At 40.8% G+C, this 13,566-nt stretch overlaps 2 protein-coding genes across 4 annotated transcripts; both read left to right on the top strand.

Annotated features, from left to right (window-relative positions):
* Window positions 1-2,446: 2,446 nt before the first annotated feature.
* Window positions 2,447-9,588, top strand: LOC116203471 (nuclear pore complex protein NUP98A). Of its 3 annotated transcripts, none has more exons than XM_031535201.1 (13): window positions 2,447-2,593; window positions 3,047-3,116; window positions 3,290-3,580; window positions 4,695-5,306; window positions 5,440-5,670; window positions 5,757-6,400; window positions 6,612-6,693; window positions 6,784-6,832; window positions 7,024-7,165; window positions 7,377-7,493; window positions 7,614-7,788; window positions 8,200-8,292; window positions 8,416-9,588. In XM_031535201.1, exons 2-13 carry the CDS (start codon window positions 3,098-3,100, stop codon window positions 9,105-9,107), a joined length of 3,147 nt encoding a protein of 1,048 aa, XP_031391061.1. In that variant the 5' UTR covers window positions 2,447-2,593; window positions 3,047-3,097; the 3' UTR covers window positions 9,108-9,588. The 3 variants fall into 3 exon arrangements, with proteins under 3 accessions (XP_031391061.1, XP_031391062.1, XP_031391060.1); XM_031535202.1 differs by having other exon boundaries at window positions 4,659-5,306; window positions 8,239-8,292; XM_031535200.1 differs by having other exon boundaries at window positions 4,659-5,306.
* A 739-nt stretch (window positions 9,589-10,327) lies between these two features.
* Window positions 10,328-13,478, top strand: LOC116204101 (P-loop guanosine triphosphatase YjiA-like). The gene is made up of 10 exons (XM_031536186.1): window positions 10,328-10,674; window positions 10,788-10,853; window positions 10,938-11,118; window positions 11,270-11,466; window positions 11,571-11,621; window positions 11,715-11,806; window positions 11,941-12,005; window positions 12,430-12,518; window positions 12,695-12,799; window positions 13,051-13,478. Exons 1-10 carry the CDS (start codon window positions 10,393-10,395, stop codon window positions 13,186-13,188), a joined length of 1,266 nt encoding a protein of 421 aa, XP_031392046.1. The 5' UTR covers window positions 10,328-10,392; the 3' UTR covers window positions 13,189-13,478.
* Window positions 13,479-13,566: the final 88 nt, after the last annotated feature.

The following is a 13,566-nucleotide window of genomic DNA, read 5'->3' as shown; positions in this document are numbered from 1 at the left end:
ATTTTTTACTTTTATTTTTAAGTTTTTAACAAAATTTAATGTTATTTAAATACCGTTAGTGCCACGTATGCACCCAATTAGTGCCACATTAGTAAAATTCGTTAAAATTGACAAGAAAATTGATGGCATGCTAGATATGATAACAAAGTTAAAATTGGTGACCTTCAATGCTATTTTTGAAAGTTCGTACTAGAAATGAAAAAGTGGATAAAGTTCATACTTTTTAGGTCATTTATTCATAGTCTTCAATCAATAATTGTAACTGTATCGCAACTTGTACATACATGTGTGTGTGCACGCACAAAGTCACACCCTGTACGTGTACATTCTTATAAGCATATGGTCGATGTTTGGGAGATGATACTAAAGCATACGATTGGTGTCTGGGGAGATAATACTAGCTAGCATAATGAGTTAAAGCAGTGTTGGCAACTTTCTTTAGATATACATACATGGCCACTGTTAACACTCGATTTTGTCAAATGTCCTCTTCGTCATTTGCCACGAGCATGATTCTTTTTGGCCCGAAAAATGACTGAATGGGGCAAAGTGCTTAATTTTTACATAAGGTTAAGGGACCCTGTCAATTTTTAAAGGTTTAGGGCAAACTTTTTCTAACCCTAAGGATCAGGGAGCAAAGTGCTCCTTCCTCTAGGGTTATTCATAAGAACCAAAAACTGAACCGAACTATTGAACCGAACCATATAGAATCGATTCTCTTTCAATTCAATTCGGCAGGGCATGAAGTGTTCGGTTCATTGCCGAACCATCTTTAGCCGATTAACTGTGATTAACCGAACCCAACTATTTTGTAAAATAAAAAATGCATAATTGCATTTGCATATGCTTTGCTTTCTTCTTCTTGTTTTTTTGCCTAATGATAATTATAAGTAAAGTTGCGAAATACATATAAATTGTTATTAAAATTTTTGAAGAAAAGTAATTAAAAACCATAGATTTATTTCAATTTGGGAATTTTATATTCGGTTTGGCAGTTGGAGAATTGAACCTAATCGAACCATGAGACAAGCGGTTAATCAGAGCAAAATACTAGGTTCGAAAATGGTTCAATTATTTCGTTGTCAAATGGTTCGGTTCTGATTGATACTCAAGTAATTGAACCAACCATCTTCGTGCTTTAGAATAGTTCGGTTTGATTTGTGTATGGAACCGCACCATGAAGCAGCTCTACTTTCTTCCTTTAAAAATAGAGAAAAGTATATGCTAGAACACAACATTTTGTTTTTGTATCAATTTTATCACAACCTTTTAAAATTACACTATATAGCATAACGTTTACGATATGGTGTCAATTATGGCGTATGTTAAATTTTCCATAAAAATTTAACGGAAGGCTGGTGTGTAGCATATGTGGATGAATAGTAGGCCAAAACTTTTGCCATATGCAGAATAACTCATATTCAGACCAACCGGTGCCCTTTTACCCACCCGATGACCTTTTATCCACCCATCAATACCTTAATCTCATTCCGTCTCTTCACATACAAAATCCTCTTTCTGAAAACAACTATACCATCAATAGAATGAAAAAAAAATCACATTTTGAACTTACTGCAGCTCATATACTGAGCAAGAGATGAACATTTGTTAGGAAAAAAAGGGAAGCTCACATCTGTTGAATGAAAATGCAAACCTTAATTCGTTTTTTTTAAGCAAAAGAGGGAGAAGTGTGAAGAGAGAGATTGACCGGCTCGTGGGTGAAGAGGGGGAGAAAGGAAAAAGCATTGAACAGAAAAGAAATTTGGGGTTGCAGTAAGACGGGAGATGTGTGAAGAGACGAAAATGAGATTTATGTATTAATGGTGGGGGAGTTGGGTAAGTAAAAGGGCACCGACCAAGCCGGAATATGGGTTATTTCACATGTGGCAAGAATTTAGGCCACTATTCATCCACAGGTGTGCCACAACAGCCTTCCATTTAATTTTTATGAAAAATTTGACGTCACTCAATAATTAACATTACACTTTAAAATATGTGTTATATAGTGTAATTTTAAAAGTTTATGATAAAATTGGCACAAAAGCAAAAGTTTTGCTATGATTGACACTACAATCTAAACGATGTGCTATATAACGTAATTTAAAATGTTGTGATAAAATTGATATAAAAATAAAATGTTGTGCTTTGGCATATATTTTTTCCCTAAAATTTATGGGGAAAAAATCCATATTGTGGGCCCGGACCGTAACTGGACCCATGTGGACATTGCAGTTGGGCTAGCAAGTAGGCCCAAATTGATAAAATTGGGCCGGAATGGGCTTCCTTTGTCTACAATTACGGGCCGTCACTAGTTCGGACAAAAAGGACCCAAATGCGTCCTCTTCTCTTTTCTTCTCCTCCTCTTTGCATCCCTCGCCTGATTGCGCTTACTTTCCACGCGACGCGCGGGTCGGTAATGATTTGAACGCCACGCGCCTCTTAACCCCCGCTTTATATTTATCCCATTGCGACCCGACCCCTCTTAATACCCTCCTCCTCCTCTCTCTCTCTCTCTCTCTCTACCCCTGCGGACGGAGATTGAGCATTTCTGTCCAGTCTTCCGCCCAGTGAGATCGACCGACCGACCGACCAGGTATTCCCTCAACCCTAATCGTCTCGTCCCCTCCCCCGCTCTCTCTCTCCCACTGTCTCGAGCTCACTGCGGATAATGACCTAATCGAACGTCCCGATTTTGTGCTGGTTCCTCCCGTCGTGGTAACTCCATCGCCGATAAACGGGACTGCCTTTGCTGGCAAATATAATGCGTGATGTGTAAACCGGTGGGTGGATGGATTGTTCGTTGCTTCGGTCGGTTTTGAGTTTCAGCCAGCTCGTTTTCTGCTCAGCTCGATGTCTCTGTGAAGTTTTTGGCTCTGATTGGTTTTCAATTTGTTGCCTGATTCGCGGGATTTGATTTCTTTCGTTTATTATGATGTTGTCCTGTTTTGCGGAATTGAAGGATATCTTATTGCCTGTTATATCGGATGGGCGGAATGGGATTTCAATGCGCTGACGGTGTTTTTCTCTTTTGGCTTCTCTTTTCCAGTTTGAGACCGGAGTTTTTATGCTTGGGCTTATAGGGAGTTGGTGAGCAAGGATGTTTGGGGCGACAAATCGTGAGCACTCTATTCTATCCGTGACTTCATTGTTATTGCTTATGCTGTGAGATCGAAAAGCTTAATGGATTTTTGAATGCCTGGCACTTCTTGTGCAAAGCTCAATCGCCTTGTTGTACCTGTATGTTTGTGCTTTGGTGATTGTTAATATTAACTGGAAATTCCTTCTGCAGCTTTTGGGCAGTCATCGAGCAGCCCTTTCGGGCAGTCGTCAAGCAGCCCTTTCGGGTCGCAATCGATCTTCGGCCAGTCCAGTAATACAATCAATCCTTTTGCGCCCAAACCATTTGGCAATACAACCCCTTTTGGGTCCCCACAAACAGGGTCTTCCATATTTGGGGGAACTTCAACCGGTGTTTTTGGTGCCACTCAATCTTCAGCACCCGCATTTGGTGCACAATCATCACCGGCTTTTGGTGCATCTTCTACTCCTGCTTTTGGAAGTTCGTCATCTGGTTTTGGAGGTATGCATCAACATTATTCTACATAGCCTTCTCTCCGCGAAATGTCATTACTTTTGCCACTCCTCTGTTTACGCAACTTTTTACCTTCCAAGTGTTGACATAAAAAGGTTATGACCTATATGTACGGAAATCATGTTAATGAATTTTGGATAACTAACTTGGATGTGCAAAATTACTTGAAGAGAAGGCTTTTTTGGAATGCCAGTATTACTAGAAACTGATACCTTTTACCGAAACTTAGGAAAAGTTGCATCATTAAGTTAACGAAGGTGTATGTATGTGTGTGTGTGTGTGTTTTTTTTTTCCCTGTAGCATGTATGTGTATATTTTCTCTGAATTGTTAGCACTATGCATTTATTCTTATCATGATTTTTATTCTTTTTCCTGGAAAAACCTTCTTCTGTAAATGAATCATATGCTTTAGATGAAGAAATTATTAAGTTAGTTTGTCATTCATGGAATATGAGATCTTCTAGAATCAACCATGGTAAGCTTTCCTGGTTTGTGTTCATGAAGTTGCCGTTTATGCAAAAGTAGATTTAACATCTAAGTCACCAGTAGCAAATGCAAATATTGGGCAGAGCTATTAGTTATTCAATTAATTTAAAAGCAATCATTGGGATGGATTCCTTTATAGTAAATATAAACGCTATTCTAGGTAATTATTCTAAAGTTGCGAATATCTGGGTTGCATTAGGTAATATTTGGTTCTAAATCATGCCAAGTCCATTTCTCTGCTATTACTAATTATGAACTCATTGTCACACAAACCACCACGCGCCCCCCCCCCCCCCCCCCCCCCCCACCACCACACCCCCACCCACAACCAAAACACCACCCCCGGGCTCTCATCATGCCACTGCCACACAGCACAAGTATATTCACTATATATAGGAAATTTCTGCTTGTCAACTACTACTGCGTTGGATCTAATTCTAAAGAATCAGCTCATAGAGTTGTTGCTTCGTAGTAGTAGTAGTAGTTTTTATAGTTATTATTCTAATCGGTATGATATGTTATTTTTATTTGCCGTTTTCCCCTCTTGGCACTTCCTTTCCTGATTTCTAAATCTGAAAAGGATCTTCTCTGTTTGGTCAAAAACCTGCTTTTGGAGGCTTTGGGTCCACTCCTACACAAACAAGTCCATTTGGAAGCACAAGTCAGCCATCACAGCCAGCATTTGGAAGTGGTATGTTTGGAGCTTCTACACCATTTGGTTCTTCAACTCCGTCTCCATTTGGTGCCACCTCCACTCCGGCCTTTGGAGCGACCAGTACCCCCGCCTTTGGAGCCACTAGTACCCCTGCCTTTGGAGCCACTAGTACCCCTGCTTTTGGAGCCGCTAGCACCCCTGCTTTTGGAGCCGCTAGCACCCCTGCTTTTGGTGCTACAACTACGCCTTCCTTTGGTTCAACTGCCACTCCAGCATTTGGTAGCGCAGGATCTGCATTTGGTGCTTCAACTTCCTCAGTCTTTGGCACGGGAAGTGCATTTGGGGCTTCTAGCACCCCTGGTTTTGGATCTTCCAGTACACCTGCATTTGGGGCTTCTAGCACCCCTGCTTTTGGCGCCTCAAGTAGTCCAGCTTTTGGGGTTTTGACTCCTCCTTTTGGGGCTTCCAGCAGCCCTTCCTTCAACTTTGGTTCTTCTCCAGCATTCGGGCAGTCATCATCAGCTTTTGGTAGCAGCTCTTTTGCATCTTCATCTCCTTTTGGGGCCCAGATAGGTTAGCTATTTCTATTTTATTCTATTGTTAGTCATTATAAATTGTCAGTCAACTCTATTCTTTTTTTCAGTTTCACCTAGGATTTTATGATTCATAGAATCTATTCTCCTTAGTGCTGAATTATATAATGCAGGAAATCAGGCCACAACACCAGGTTTTGGTAACTCTGGATTTGGACAGCCAGGTTTTGGAGGTCAGCAACGTGGAGGAAGTCGAGTGTCCCCGTATTCAGTAACTCTTGAGCAAGATAGTGGAAGTGGTGCACAACCGACTGGGAAGTTAGAGTCCATATCAGCAATGCCCGCATACATTAACAAGAGCCATGAGGAGCTTAGGTGGGAGGACTATCAGTTGGGTGACAAAGGTAAGGTTAAGGCGGTTAACCAGAAACTTGATATTAATTGTTCTTATATCTTCGCTTGCATGCTTACCTTTCTAAATAATTCACAGGTGGACCAAATCCTGCTGGTCAATCTGCTGGTGGTAATCCCTTTGCTACATCTTCATCAACCCTGACACCTGCATTTGCTGGACAATCATCTCCATTTTCCTCCAGTACACCTGCTAATCCATTTTCCTCCACCACAACCCCTAATTTGTTCTCCTCCACATCATCACCAAATCCATTTGCTCCAAAACCCTTCACTCCAGGTTTTACGTCAGGACCTGCTACTTCAGTCTTTGCTTCTACGTCCTCATCTGCAACTTCTGTATTTGGACACGCTGCAGCACCTAGTTTTACGGCTGGTAGTTCTTCGTCCCTCTTCCCTACAGCAGGTCAATCTACATTTGGGACATCTCCTTCATTTTTCAGTTCTACTCAGGGTGCCACCGGAATCAGTTCTGGTTTTACTTCACAATCCACCCCATTATTTTCATCAATTACCCCCTCATTTCCCCAGACAAGTTCTGGTTTTGGACCAGCAACTGCACCTTTTGGTCAGACCACTAGTCCCTTCGCCCAGAGTAGCACTCCTGCCATTGGTCAAACAAACATATTTAACACACCTTCGACTGGAGTTTCAATGGGTTTATTCTCAAGTACTCCTTCCTTGCTTGCTTCTACTAATACTGGTGGATTCAATCGGACAAATGTTAGTGATGCCCCCTTCTAATCTATTTAATTTTTGTCTTGTAATGTCATGTTTGTTTATATTTAATCTGTTGATGATGGTTTCAAGCTCTTTATTTGACCATGTTTAATACTTAGGAAGCTTTTCTAGAATTCTCAGTTTCAATATAAGTAGTTTTAAGCTAAGGTTTGCCTATCATGATTTTGAGTTTGATTTGTTGTCAAATATGCAGCCCTCTTTTTCATTGCAATTCCAGCAGTCTCAACCTGCTCAGGCAGGCCCTGGGTTTTCCAACTTAGTTCAGCCCCAACCAGGTGAATTCATCTTTATGTTTTAGCATAATTACAAATTTTGCATTTTTCTCAAGTGGCTGGTGCTAACTTCGTTTCTCTTCTATCTTCTAGCTGTTGGAGGTCCACAAAATATCTATACTCAGAGTAACTTTGGACAATCGTATGTCCTTCCTTGATATTACTTTTTTTTATTGAGCTCATAAATCATGCCTCCATCTCCATCTATATCTTAATTCTGAACTTGTCCTGTGGGACACGCTCATGCGCTTTAATTTTCTATACATATTCATGTAATGTATGTATTATTGTTTAGAATGGTAATGAAAAATCCATTATATGTTCGTATGACAGGTCTGCGAACCTGAGCTCGGCAGTTGTGCAGACAGCACCTCCTTCCACTAATCCATTTGGAACACTCCCAGCAATGCCTCAGATGTCAATTGGCCGAGCTGGAACTGGTTCCTCTATTCAATATGGAATTTCAAGCATGCCAGTGAGTTAGCTTTTTCCTCATCTCCTTATGCCATGTTATTGAGTTTTTTTTTTTTTTTGGTCCTATGAAGTTTGGAATGTCAGCATAAGTGCTACTCGCGTACAGGTTTAGATGGCTAGTTGCTCTGTGCAATTATGTAAATTCTGCCTAAAGTTTGACTTTTTGAAGATTACTTTGAGAGTTTTATGTACAAATTTTATCTTCATCTTAGGTTGTGGACAAACCTGCTCCTGTCCGAGTGTCATCACTATTGACATCTCGACACCTATCTCAGATGCGGACGAGGTTGCCTGCTAGGAAATATCATCCTAAAGATGATCACCCGAAGGTGAGGTCCCTTGATTTGTCAAATGGAAAGAAGAAACATGGTCATACACAGTATTTTTATTGTTGGGGTTATATTTTGTTTTTGTGTTGAGCCTCTTCTTTTGTTCTTGATTGCTGTCAGGTCCCATTCTTCAGTGACCAAGAAGAAACGCCCAGCACCCCGAAGGCTGATGCTCTTTTCATTCCAAGGGAGAATCCTAGAGCTCTGGTCATCCGTCCTCCTGAGCATTGGCCTTCAAGAACTAGTGCAGAGAAACCATCTCCAGTGAATGACACATCCCCTATCCTCGAGAATGGTAATTGTTTTCTGCCATCTTTAATGTCCCTGAAAAGAGAATATTAAAATCATGATTTATTATAGGGGTTTGACTTGGGCTTTTGCTTGTAAAAACTATGGTATATGGAGTATACTCTGTGAAGTGCCTTTGTTGGTACGGCCTTTGTATTTTTTCGTAGAAATATGGCGTTTTCTTTAATTCTTTCTTCTCTTGCTATTTCCATATTGGTTTTTGCTCTCGAGCGAAGTCATATGCTCTTCATATTCTGATGATGAGATTAGTGCTTCTTACCTGTTGTTATGGTTGTAGCATATTGAGCAATTGGGACCAATTCTGGTTGCAGCTCTCTTCTTTTTCTTATGATATTGTCGAGATTAAAAATTCATTGAAACAATTTTGACTAAATTCTTTGCATTTCATGGGTTTTAGCTGCATCCTTTGCTGAGTTACTTCAACCTGACGTCTTAGGTAAAGTGAATGGAGTTTCACCAGCAAATGGTCAATACTCAGTGGATAAAGAACGTAAGTATAATTCTTTGGGAACTCGTTGAAAGGAAAATCAATTGTGATGAACAGTTTGCCATTATTTGGGGTGTTATGAATGTACGTTCTCTCATTTGATAAGTTGTGTCTGTCATGTTACAGAAACTCCAGCTGAAAACGGCCACTTGGCGGAGACGCTCAGCCGTGCCAAAGCTGCTCAGAAATCAAACGTGGTCCATGAAGATCATACCCAGATGGGTGACTCCTACAAGACTCTCACTGGCCACCGAGCTGGGGAAGCTGCTATTGTATATGAGCATGGGGCTGATATTGAAGCCTTAATGCCAAAGCTCCGGCACTCGGACTACTATACAGAGCCTAGGATCCAGGAATTGGCTGCCAAGGAGAGGGCTGAACCAGGCTTCTGCCGTCGCGTCAGGGACTTTGTGGTGGGTCGCCATGGATTTGGAAGCATCAAATTCATGGGCGAGACAGATGTGCGAAGGCTTGATCTTGAGTCCCTCATTCAGTTCAATAATCGGGAAGTCATCGTGTACATGGACGACAGCAAGAAGCCCCCTGTTGGACAAGGTCTCAATAAGCCAGCAGAGGTAACCCTCCTTAATATAAAATGCATCGATAAGAAGACACGCAAGCAGTATACAGAGGGACCGAAGGTGGAGAAGTACAAGGAGATGCTGAAGCAGAAGGCTGTGGATCAGGGTGCTGAGTTCGTGTCATATGACCCTGTGAAGGGAGAGTGGAAGTTTAGGGTTGACCATTTCAGCAAGTATGAGCTCAGGGATGATGATGAAGCAGCGTGGGGGCTGTGTGATGATGCCAATGAGCTATAAAAGTTTTGTTGATTGATCGCAGATGATCTGTGTTGATGGATGAAGCAAAGGTCTCTCTTGGGGGTTTGGACGGTTTTCAATCTAGTATGGGTTTCATGTGGGGATTATACAGGCTAGGGGAATCGCTTATGTTTTTATGTCGACCAAGGTGCTGATACGCATCAAGTTGCCTGTTCTGTCTTGGTCTTATTGCCCTGTCCGAGTCATTGCTGTAGTCTTTGTTTTTGCTGTTTGGCCTTTTTATTTCTGAGTCTGCTTTTGTGCATCTGCGTGAGTAGAGATAATTGTTACAAAAGATGTATGTGCTATCGTCGAGTTTAATAGATGGGGCCTTGAAGCCAAAGGGAGGAGAAAGGGTTGTATAATGTTTTTGTAGCGGTCTGCTGTTTCCGGTTTCTGTTTTATTTTTGGGAATGTAGAAGAACCCTTTTGAATTAGTGTTAAGTTTTGATCTATCAAGAAGTTGTACATTTCAATGTTTGATGTGGGAGGAGGACATGCATGAGATTCTTACGTTGTATGGATTATTCCTTTGATTTCAACGTTAATCGACTCGAAAGAGCTGTTCCATACTCATCTTTACTGTAAGACGTCGGAGAACAAACAAGCGAAAACCATTAAAGAACTTAGAAATATACTGAGAAATTCTTATATGATTTTGTCTCGTATAATATGGTGGAAAGGAAATAAAAGAATTTTTGTAATTTTTTATTTGATTGATACTCCGTTCATGAGTTTGTTAGATTTTAATTTATTCTTTCTCGCGTTACGTGACGAGATATGATCACCAAAAAGTTTACCGAATAAATCATTTTCTTGAAAGTCAAAACAAAACTTAAAAAAATCTCAGAATTAACTGTTATTATGGATAAACATAAATAAACCTCAAAAATAAATTACGCTTTAATGAAATAAACCCGTTGGTCAAAATTGAGTGCTCATTTCTCAAACATTCCAAGTTATACCTACCGAATGATCTCTCAACAATGCAGTATACAAAGTCATATGACATTGTATTGTACTTATTCTCTTTGTTCTCAAACTTACATCATATGTGCTCAAATTGGTTGCATAAATACATACATATACGTATACGTATATATAATAATAATATACACATAATTAACTGGATACAGGTCCAGGGGGCATTTTGAGATCACTCCCAAACTATTGGGAGCGAGTTGAAATTTCAAACAAGTAATAAACCCTTCTTTCGGGGTTTAAGCTCGACTCGAGTAATTGGCAGTCTCCGCCGGCGACTGAGAGCAGACCGGAACCTACTGAAATGGCCGCTGTCAGGCTGCTAATGGCGAGGGCAGCGTCGCTGGGTAACCTCTACCTCCACCGCCGCCTCCACGATCCTTCGCCGAAGTTCCACTTCCTCAAGAGTCTGCACTCTCTCATTTCCCCCGAGTTCAACTCTCAGTCTCCTCTCCCGGGCAACTCCCGGAGCTTCGCTTCTTCTCCGGACTACACCGTCGATGAAGCTGCTGCTGCTGCCTCTCCCGTCAGTCTCGATAGCCGCGTGCCTGCCACTGTTATCACCGGCTTTCTCGGCTCCGGAAAGGTCCGATTATTCCATCTTCATATCATGGATATAGCAGCGAGTACTTTTAAAAAAAATATATAAATTATTTTCGGTCTTTGAAGCTGTGTTTTTGGATGATGCTTGTGCTGCAGACTACTCTGTTGAATCACATCCTGACTTCTCAGCACGGGAAGAGGATAGCTGTCATAGAAAATGAGGTTTGTGCTTAGTTTGGTTTAGTGCTGCTCAGTTTTAATCATGGAGGCTGTCCTCTAATTGATGCTTCGATTGTTCCTCTTCAGTTTGGTGAGGTCGATATCGATGGTTCATTGGTTGCAAGTCACTCTAAGGCGTCTGAAGAAATCATCATGGTCAATAATGGGTGCCTATGCTGCACTGTTAGAGGAGACCTCGTTAAGATGTTGCTGGAGTTGGTTAAGAAGAAGCGTGACAAGGTCGATCATATCGTGATTGAAACCACAGGTATATTCATGCTAATACCTTCTAGCTTCGATTTTACGCATATTATAATTCATGAGTAAATTTTTCGTTCTGATTTGGACGTGATGCGATCCGTATTCAGGTCTTGTTGATTCTTTTCTATGAGTTGACTGTGTAAGTACTGTTGCTACAGGCCTTGCTAAGCCAGGTCCTGTTATCGAAACATTTTGTAGCGATGAGCTGGTTTCAAGGTCTGTCAAACTGGACGGGGTTGTTACCTTGGTTGATTCCAAACATGCTATGCAGCACCTGAACGAAGTCAAACCAAGATTTGTGGTGAATGAGGCAGTTGAGCAGATTGCCTACGCTGATCGTATCATAATAAACAAGGTGAACTTCTTATCTTGTGCAGAATTCCGGTGAAGTTCTCCAATCCCTGTGTTGCTCCAATACATGGCAACTCTTATGACTGAAATTTTCCGCATGCTTGACAGATTGATTTGGTGAGTGAAGCTGAGCTGGAGATATTGACCAAAAGAATCAAGGTATGCTTCCCCATTCTCCATTTGTGAGCAGAAAGGGCTGTCATGAGTTTTGCTCGTAAATGTTAATGTTCCTGCTGTCTTGGCACTTGTCAGCACATCAATGGGATGGCACTGATTAAACAAGCCAAGTATGGTTCTGTTGACATGGATTTTGTTTTGGGAGTTGGTGGTTATGATCTGGACAGGTTGTCCTTCGAAATTTTGTCAGCCTTTTTTTTTTTTTTCTTTTCCTTTGTTATCTTCATTTAGTTACATTGACCATAGGTTACCAAGTACAAATATTTAAACTAAAGCTTCACTATATTGATTGTCTTTACAGAATTGATTCTGAAGTTGAAGGAGATAATTCATCTTGTGCTACCCATCAGCATAGCCCTGGCCATGGTAAAATATTATTACCCTAATTTTTTTATATGTTCTCTGCAAATAAATTATCTGATTCGCGGTCTAGAGACATTTTGTTTTCACATTTAATGCCATTAGGATATGCTAATCAATTCCTCAGAGAGCTTTTAAACTTGTTTTTCTACCAACTGCCAGGCTGCTCTTTGGAACAGCTAGGAGCATTTGTTAGTTCCTTTGTCCTCAAGTGTCTCGTAACTTATCAGAAATATTATTGGCTTATGTCTCCTTTTATCTTTTCAAATAGCAACATGTCAAATTGTTTTCTATATCTGCATGTTTTCCTCTGCTGGTGTACCGATTTCTATCCATTGCTTGTCATGCAAAGTTCTGCTTTTGGAGCACATGGAACATTTATCCCTTCTCTGGATTGATTGATGGATTGTTTTGTTTGTGTTCTCGGCAGAACACAAAGGGCACCACCATGATCATGTGCATGATTCTGCTGTCTCTAGTGTCAGCATTGTCTCTGAAGGGATGCTCGATCTCGATGAGGTAATTAATTTTTGCGCAATTCCTGATCCTGTGGCACCATGTGTACTAATGATCAGTCTTGGAGTGTAATTAATTTTTCTTGGAGCTCAAATTCTTATACATTGATTTGCCCTTTATCTTCCACTCTCTCTTACTGCACATAATGGTTTGTAATTCCTCATTCCTGGGTGGAATAGGTTGATGATTGGCTTGAAAGAGTGATCGACGAGAAAGGGGAGGACTTATACAGAATGAAAGGCGTCTTGTCGGTGACGGGTTACGAGCAACGTTATGTTTTTCAGGTTCTAGTGTTTTGCTTCCAGTAATTTGCATTGGCATTTAATTTGGAGTCTTAGGTTGTGCTTGTTCAAGTTCAACATATTACACGCTTAAGTTTTAGCTGGAAAATATTGGCTTCACTATAGGCAAACTTATTTCTAAATTTTGAGTAATAATTAGATAAGTGTACCAGATGAAACGCGGCACTTAATTGTTGTTCCCATTGCTGATTCTTAACATGTTCTTTCTCCAATAATTATCCTGTTCTCTTCAGGGCGTGCACTCCATTCTCGACAGATGTCCTGGAAAAGCATGGGGACCTGATGAGAAGAGGATAAATAAGCTTGTATTCATAGGGAAGAACTTGGATGAAACTGCATTGAAGAAAGGATTCAAGGGCTGTTTAGTATAATTTGGAGGTGTCGTGGCCTGCCAGTGCCAGTGTCTGAAGGAATGGATTTGATGACTTGCAAGCCAGAGTAGTTGACTGGTTTATGCACGAACCTTTCGAGATTGAATGTAATAATAGGTCTATGGTTTATACAGAAGCTACGAATTTTGTGCACCTACTGTCAGGTCAGAAAATCGCCCCATTTGCTGCTTTAAAGACCTCGAAACAAATTTGTACAACTGTATGTAACAGCCACTGCGTACACAACTTCTAACATTTGGTTTTTTCCAACTAATCTCCTTTTTTTTATGCAAACTATTAAAGCTATGTTCTTTGAGATCATTGTCCTGATCGAATTTCATTGCGCTAGACCATGGCCTTTTCTAGTGGGGTAAATGG

The sequence above is a fragment of the Punica granatum genome, chromosome 4 (genome assembly GCF_007655135.1).
Source record: "Punica granatum isolate Tunisia-2019 chromosome 4, ASM765513v2, whole genome shotgun sequence".
Classification (NCBI taxonomy): domain Eukaryota; kingdom Viridiplantae; phylum Streptophyta; class Magnoliopsida; order Myrtales; family Lythraceae; genus Punica; species Punica granatum.
This window is presented reverse-complemented; position numbering and strand designations above follow the sequence as displayed.

Excerpts from the sequence above, each read along its gene's own strand:
- LOC116204101 (XM_031536186.1), top strand. The coding sequence starts at position 10,393 with ATGGCCGCTGTCAGGCTGCTAATGGCGAGGGCAGCGTCGCTGGGTAAC. Across the intron at positions 10,675-10,787 it reads GCTTTCTCGGCTCCGGAAAG|ACTACTCTGTTGAATCACAT; the intron begins GTCCGATTATTC and ends CTTGTGCTGCAG. Across the intron at positions 11,119-11,269 it reads TATCGTGATTGAAACCACAG|GCCTTGCTAAGCCAGGTCCT; the intron begins GTATATTCATGC and ends CTGTTGCTACAG.
- LOC116203471 (XM_031535200.1), top strand. Across the intron at positions 6,694-6,783 it reads CTTAGTTCAGCCCCAACCAG|CTGTTGGAGGTCCACAAAAT; the intron begins GTGAATTCATCT and ends TCTATCTTCTAG. Across the intron at positions 7,789-8,199 it reads ATCCCCTATCCTCGAGAATG|CTGCATCCTTTGCTGAGTTA; the intron begins GTAATTGTTTTC and ends CATGGGTTTTAG.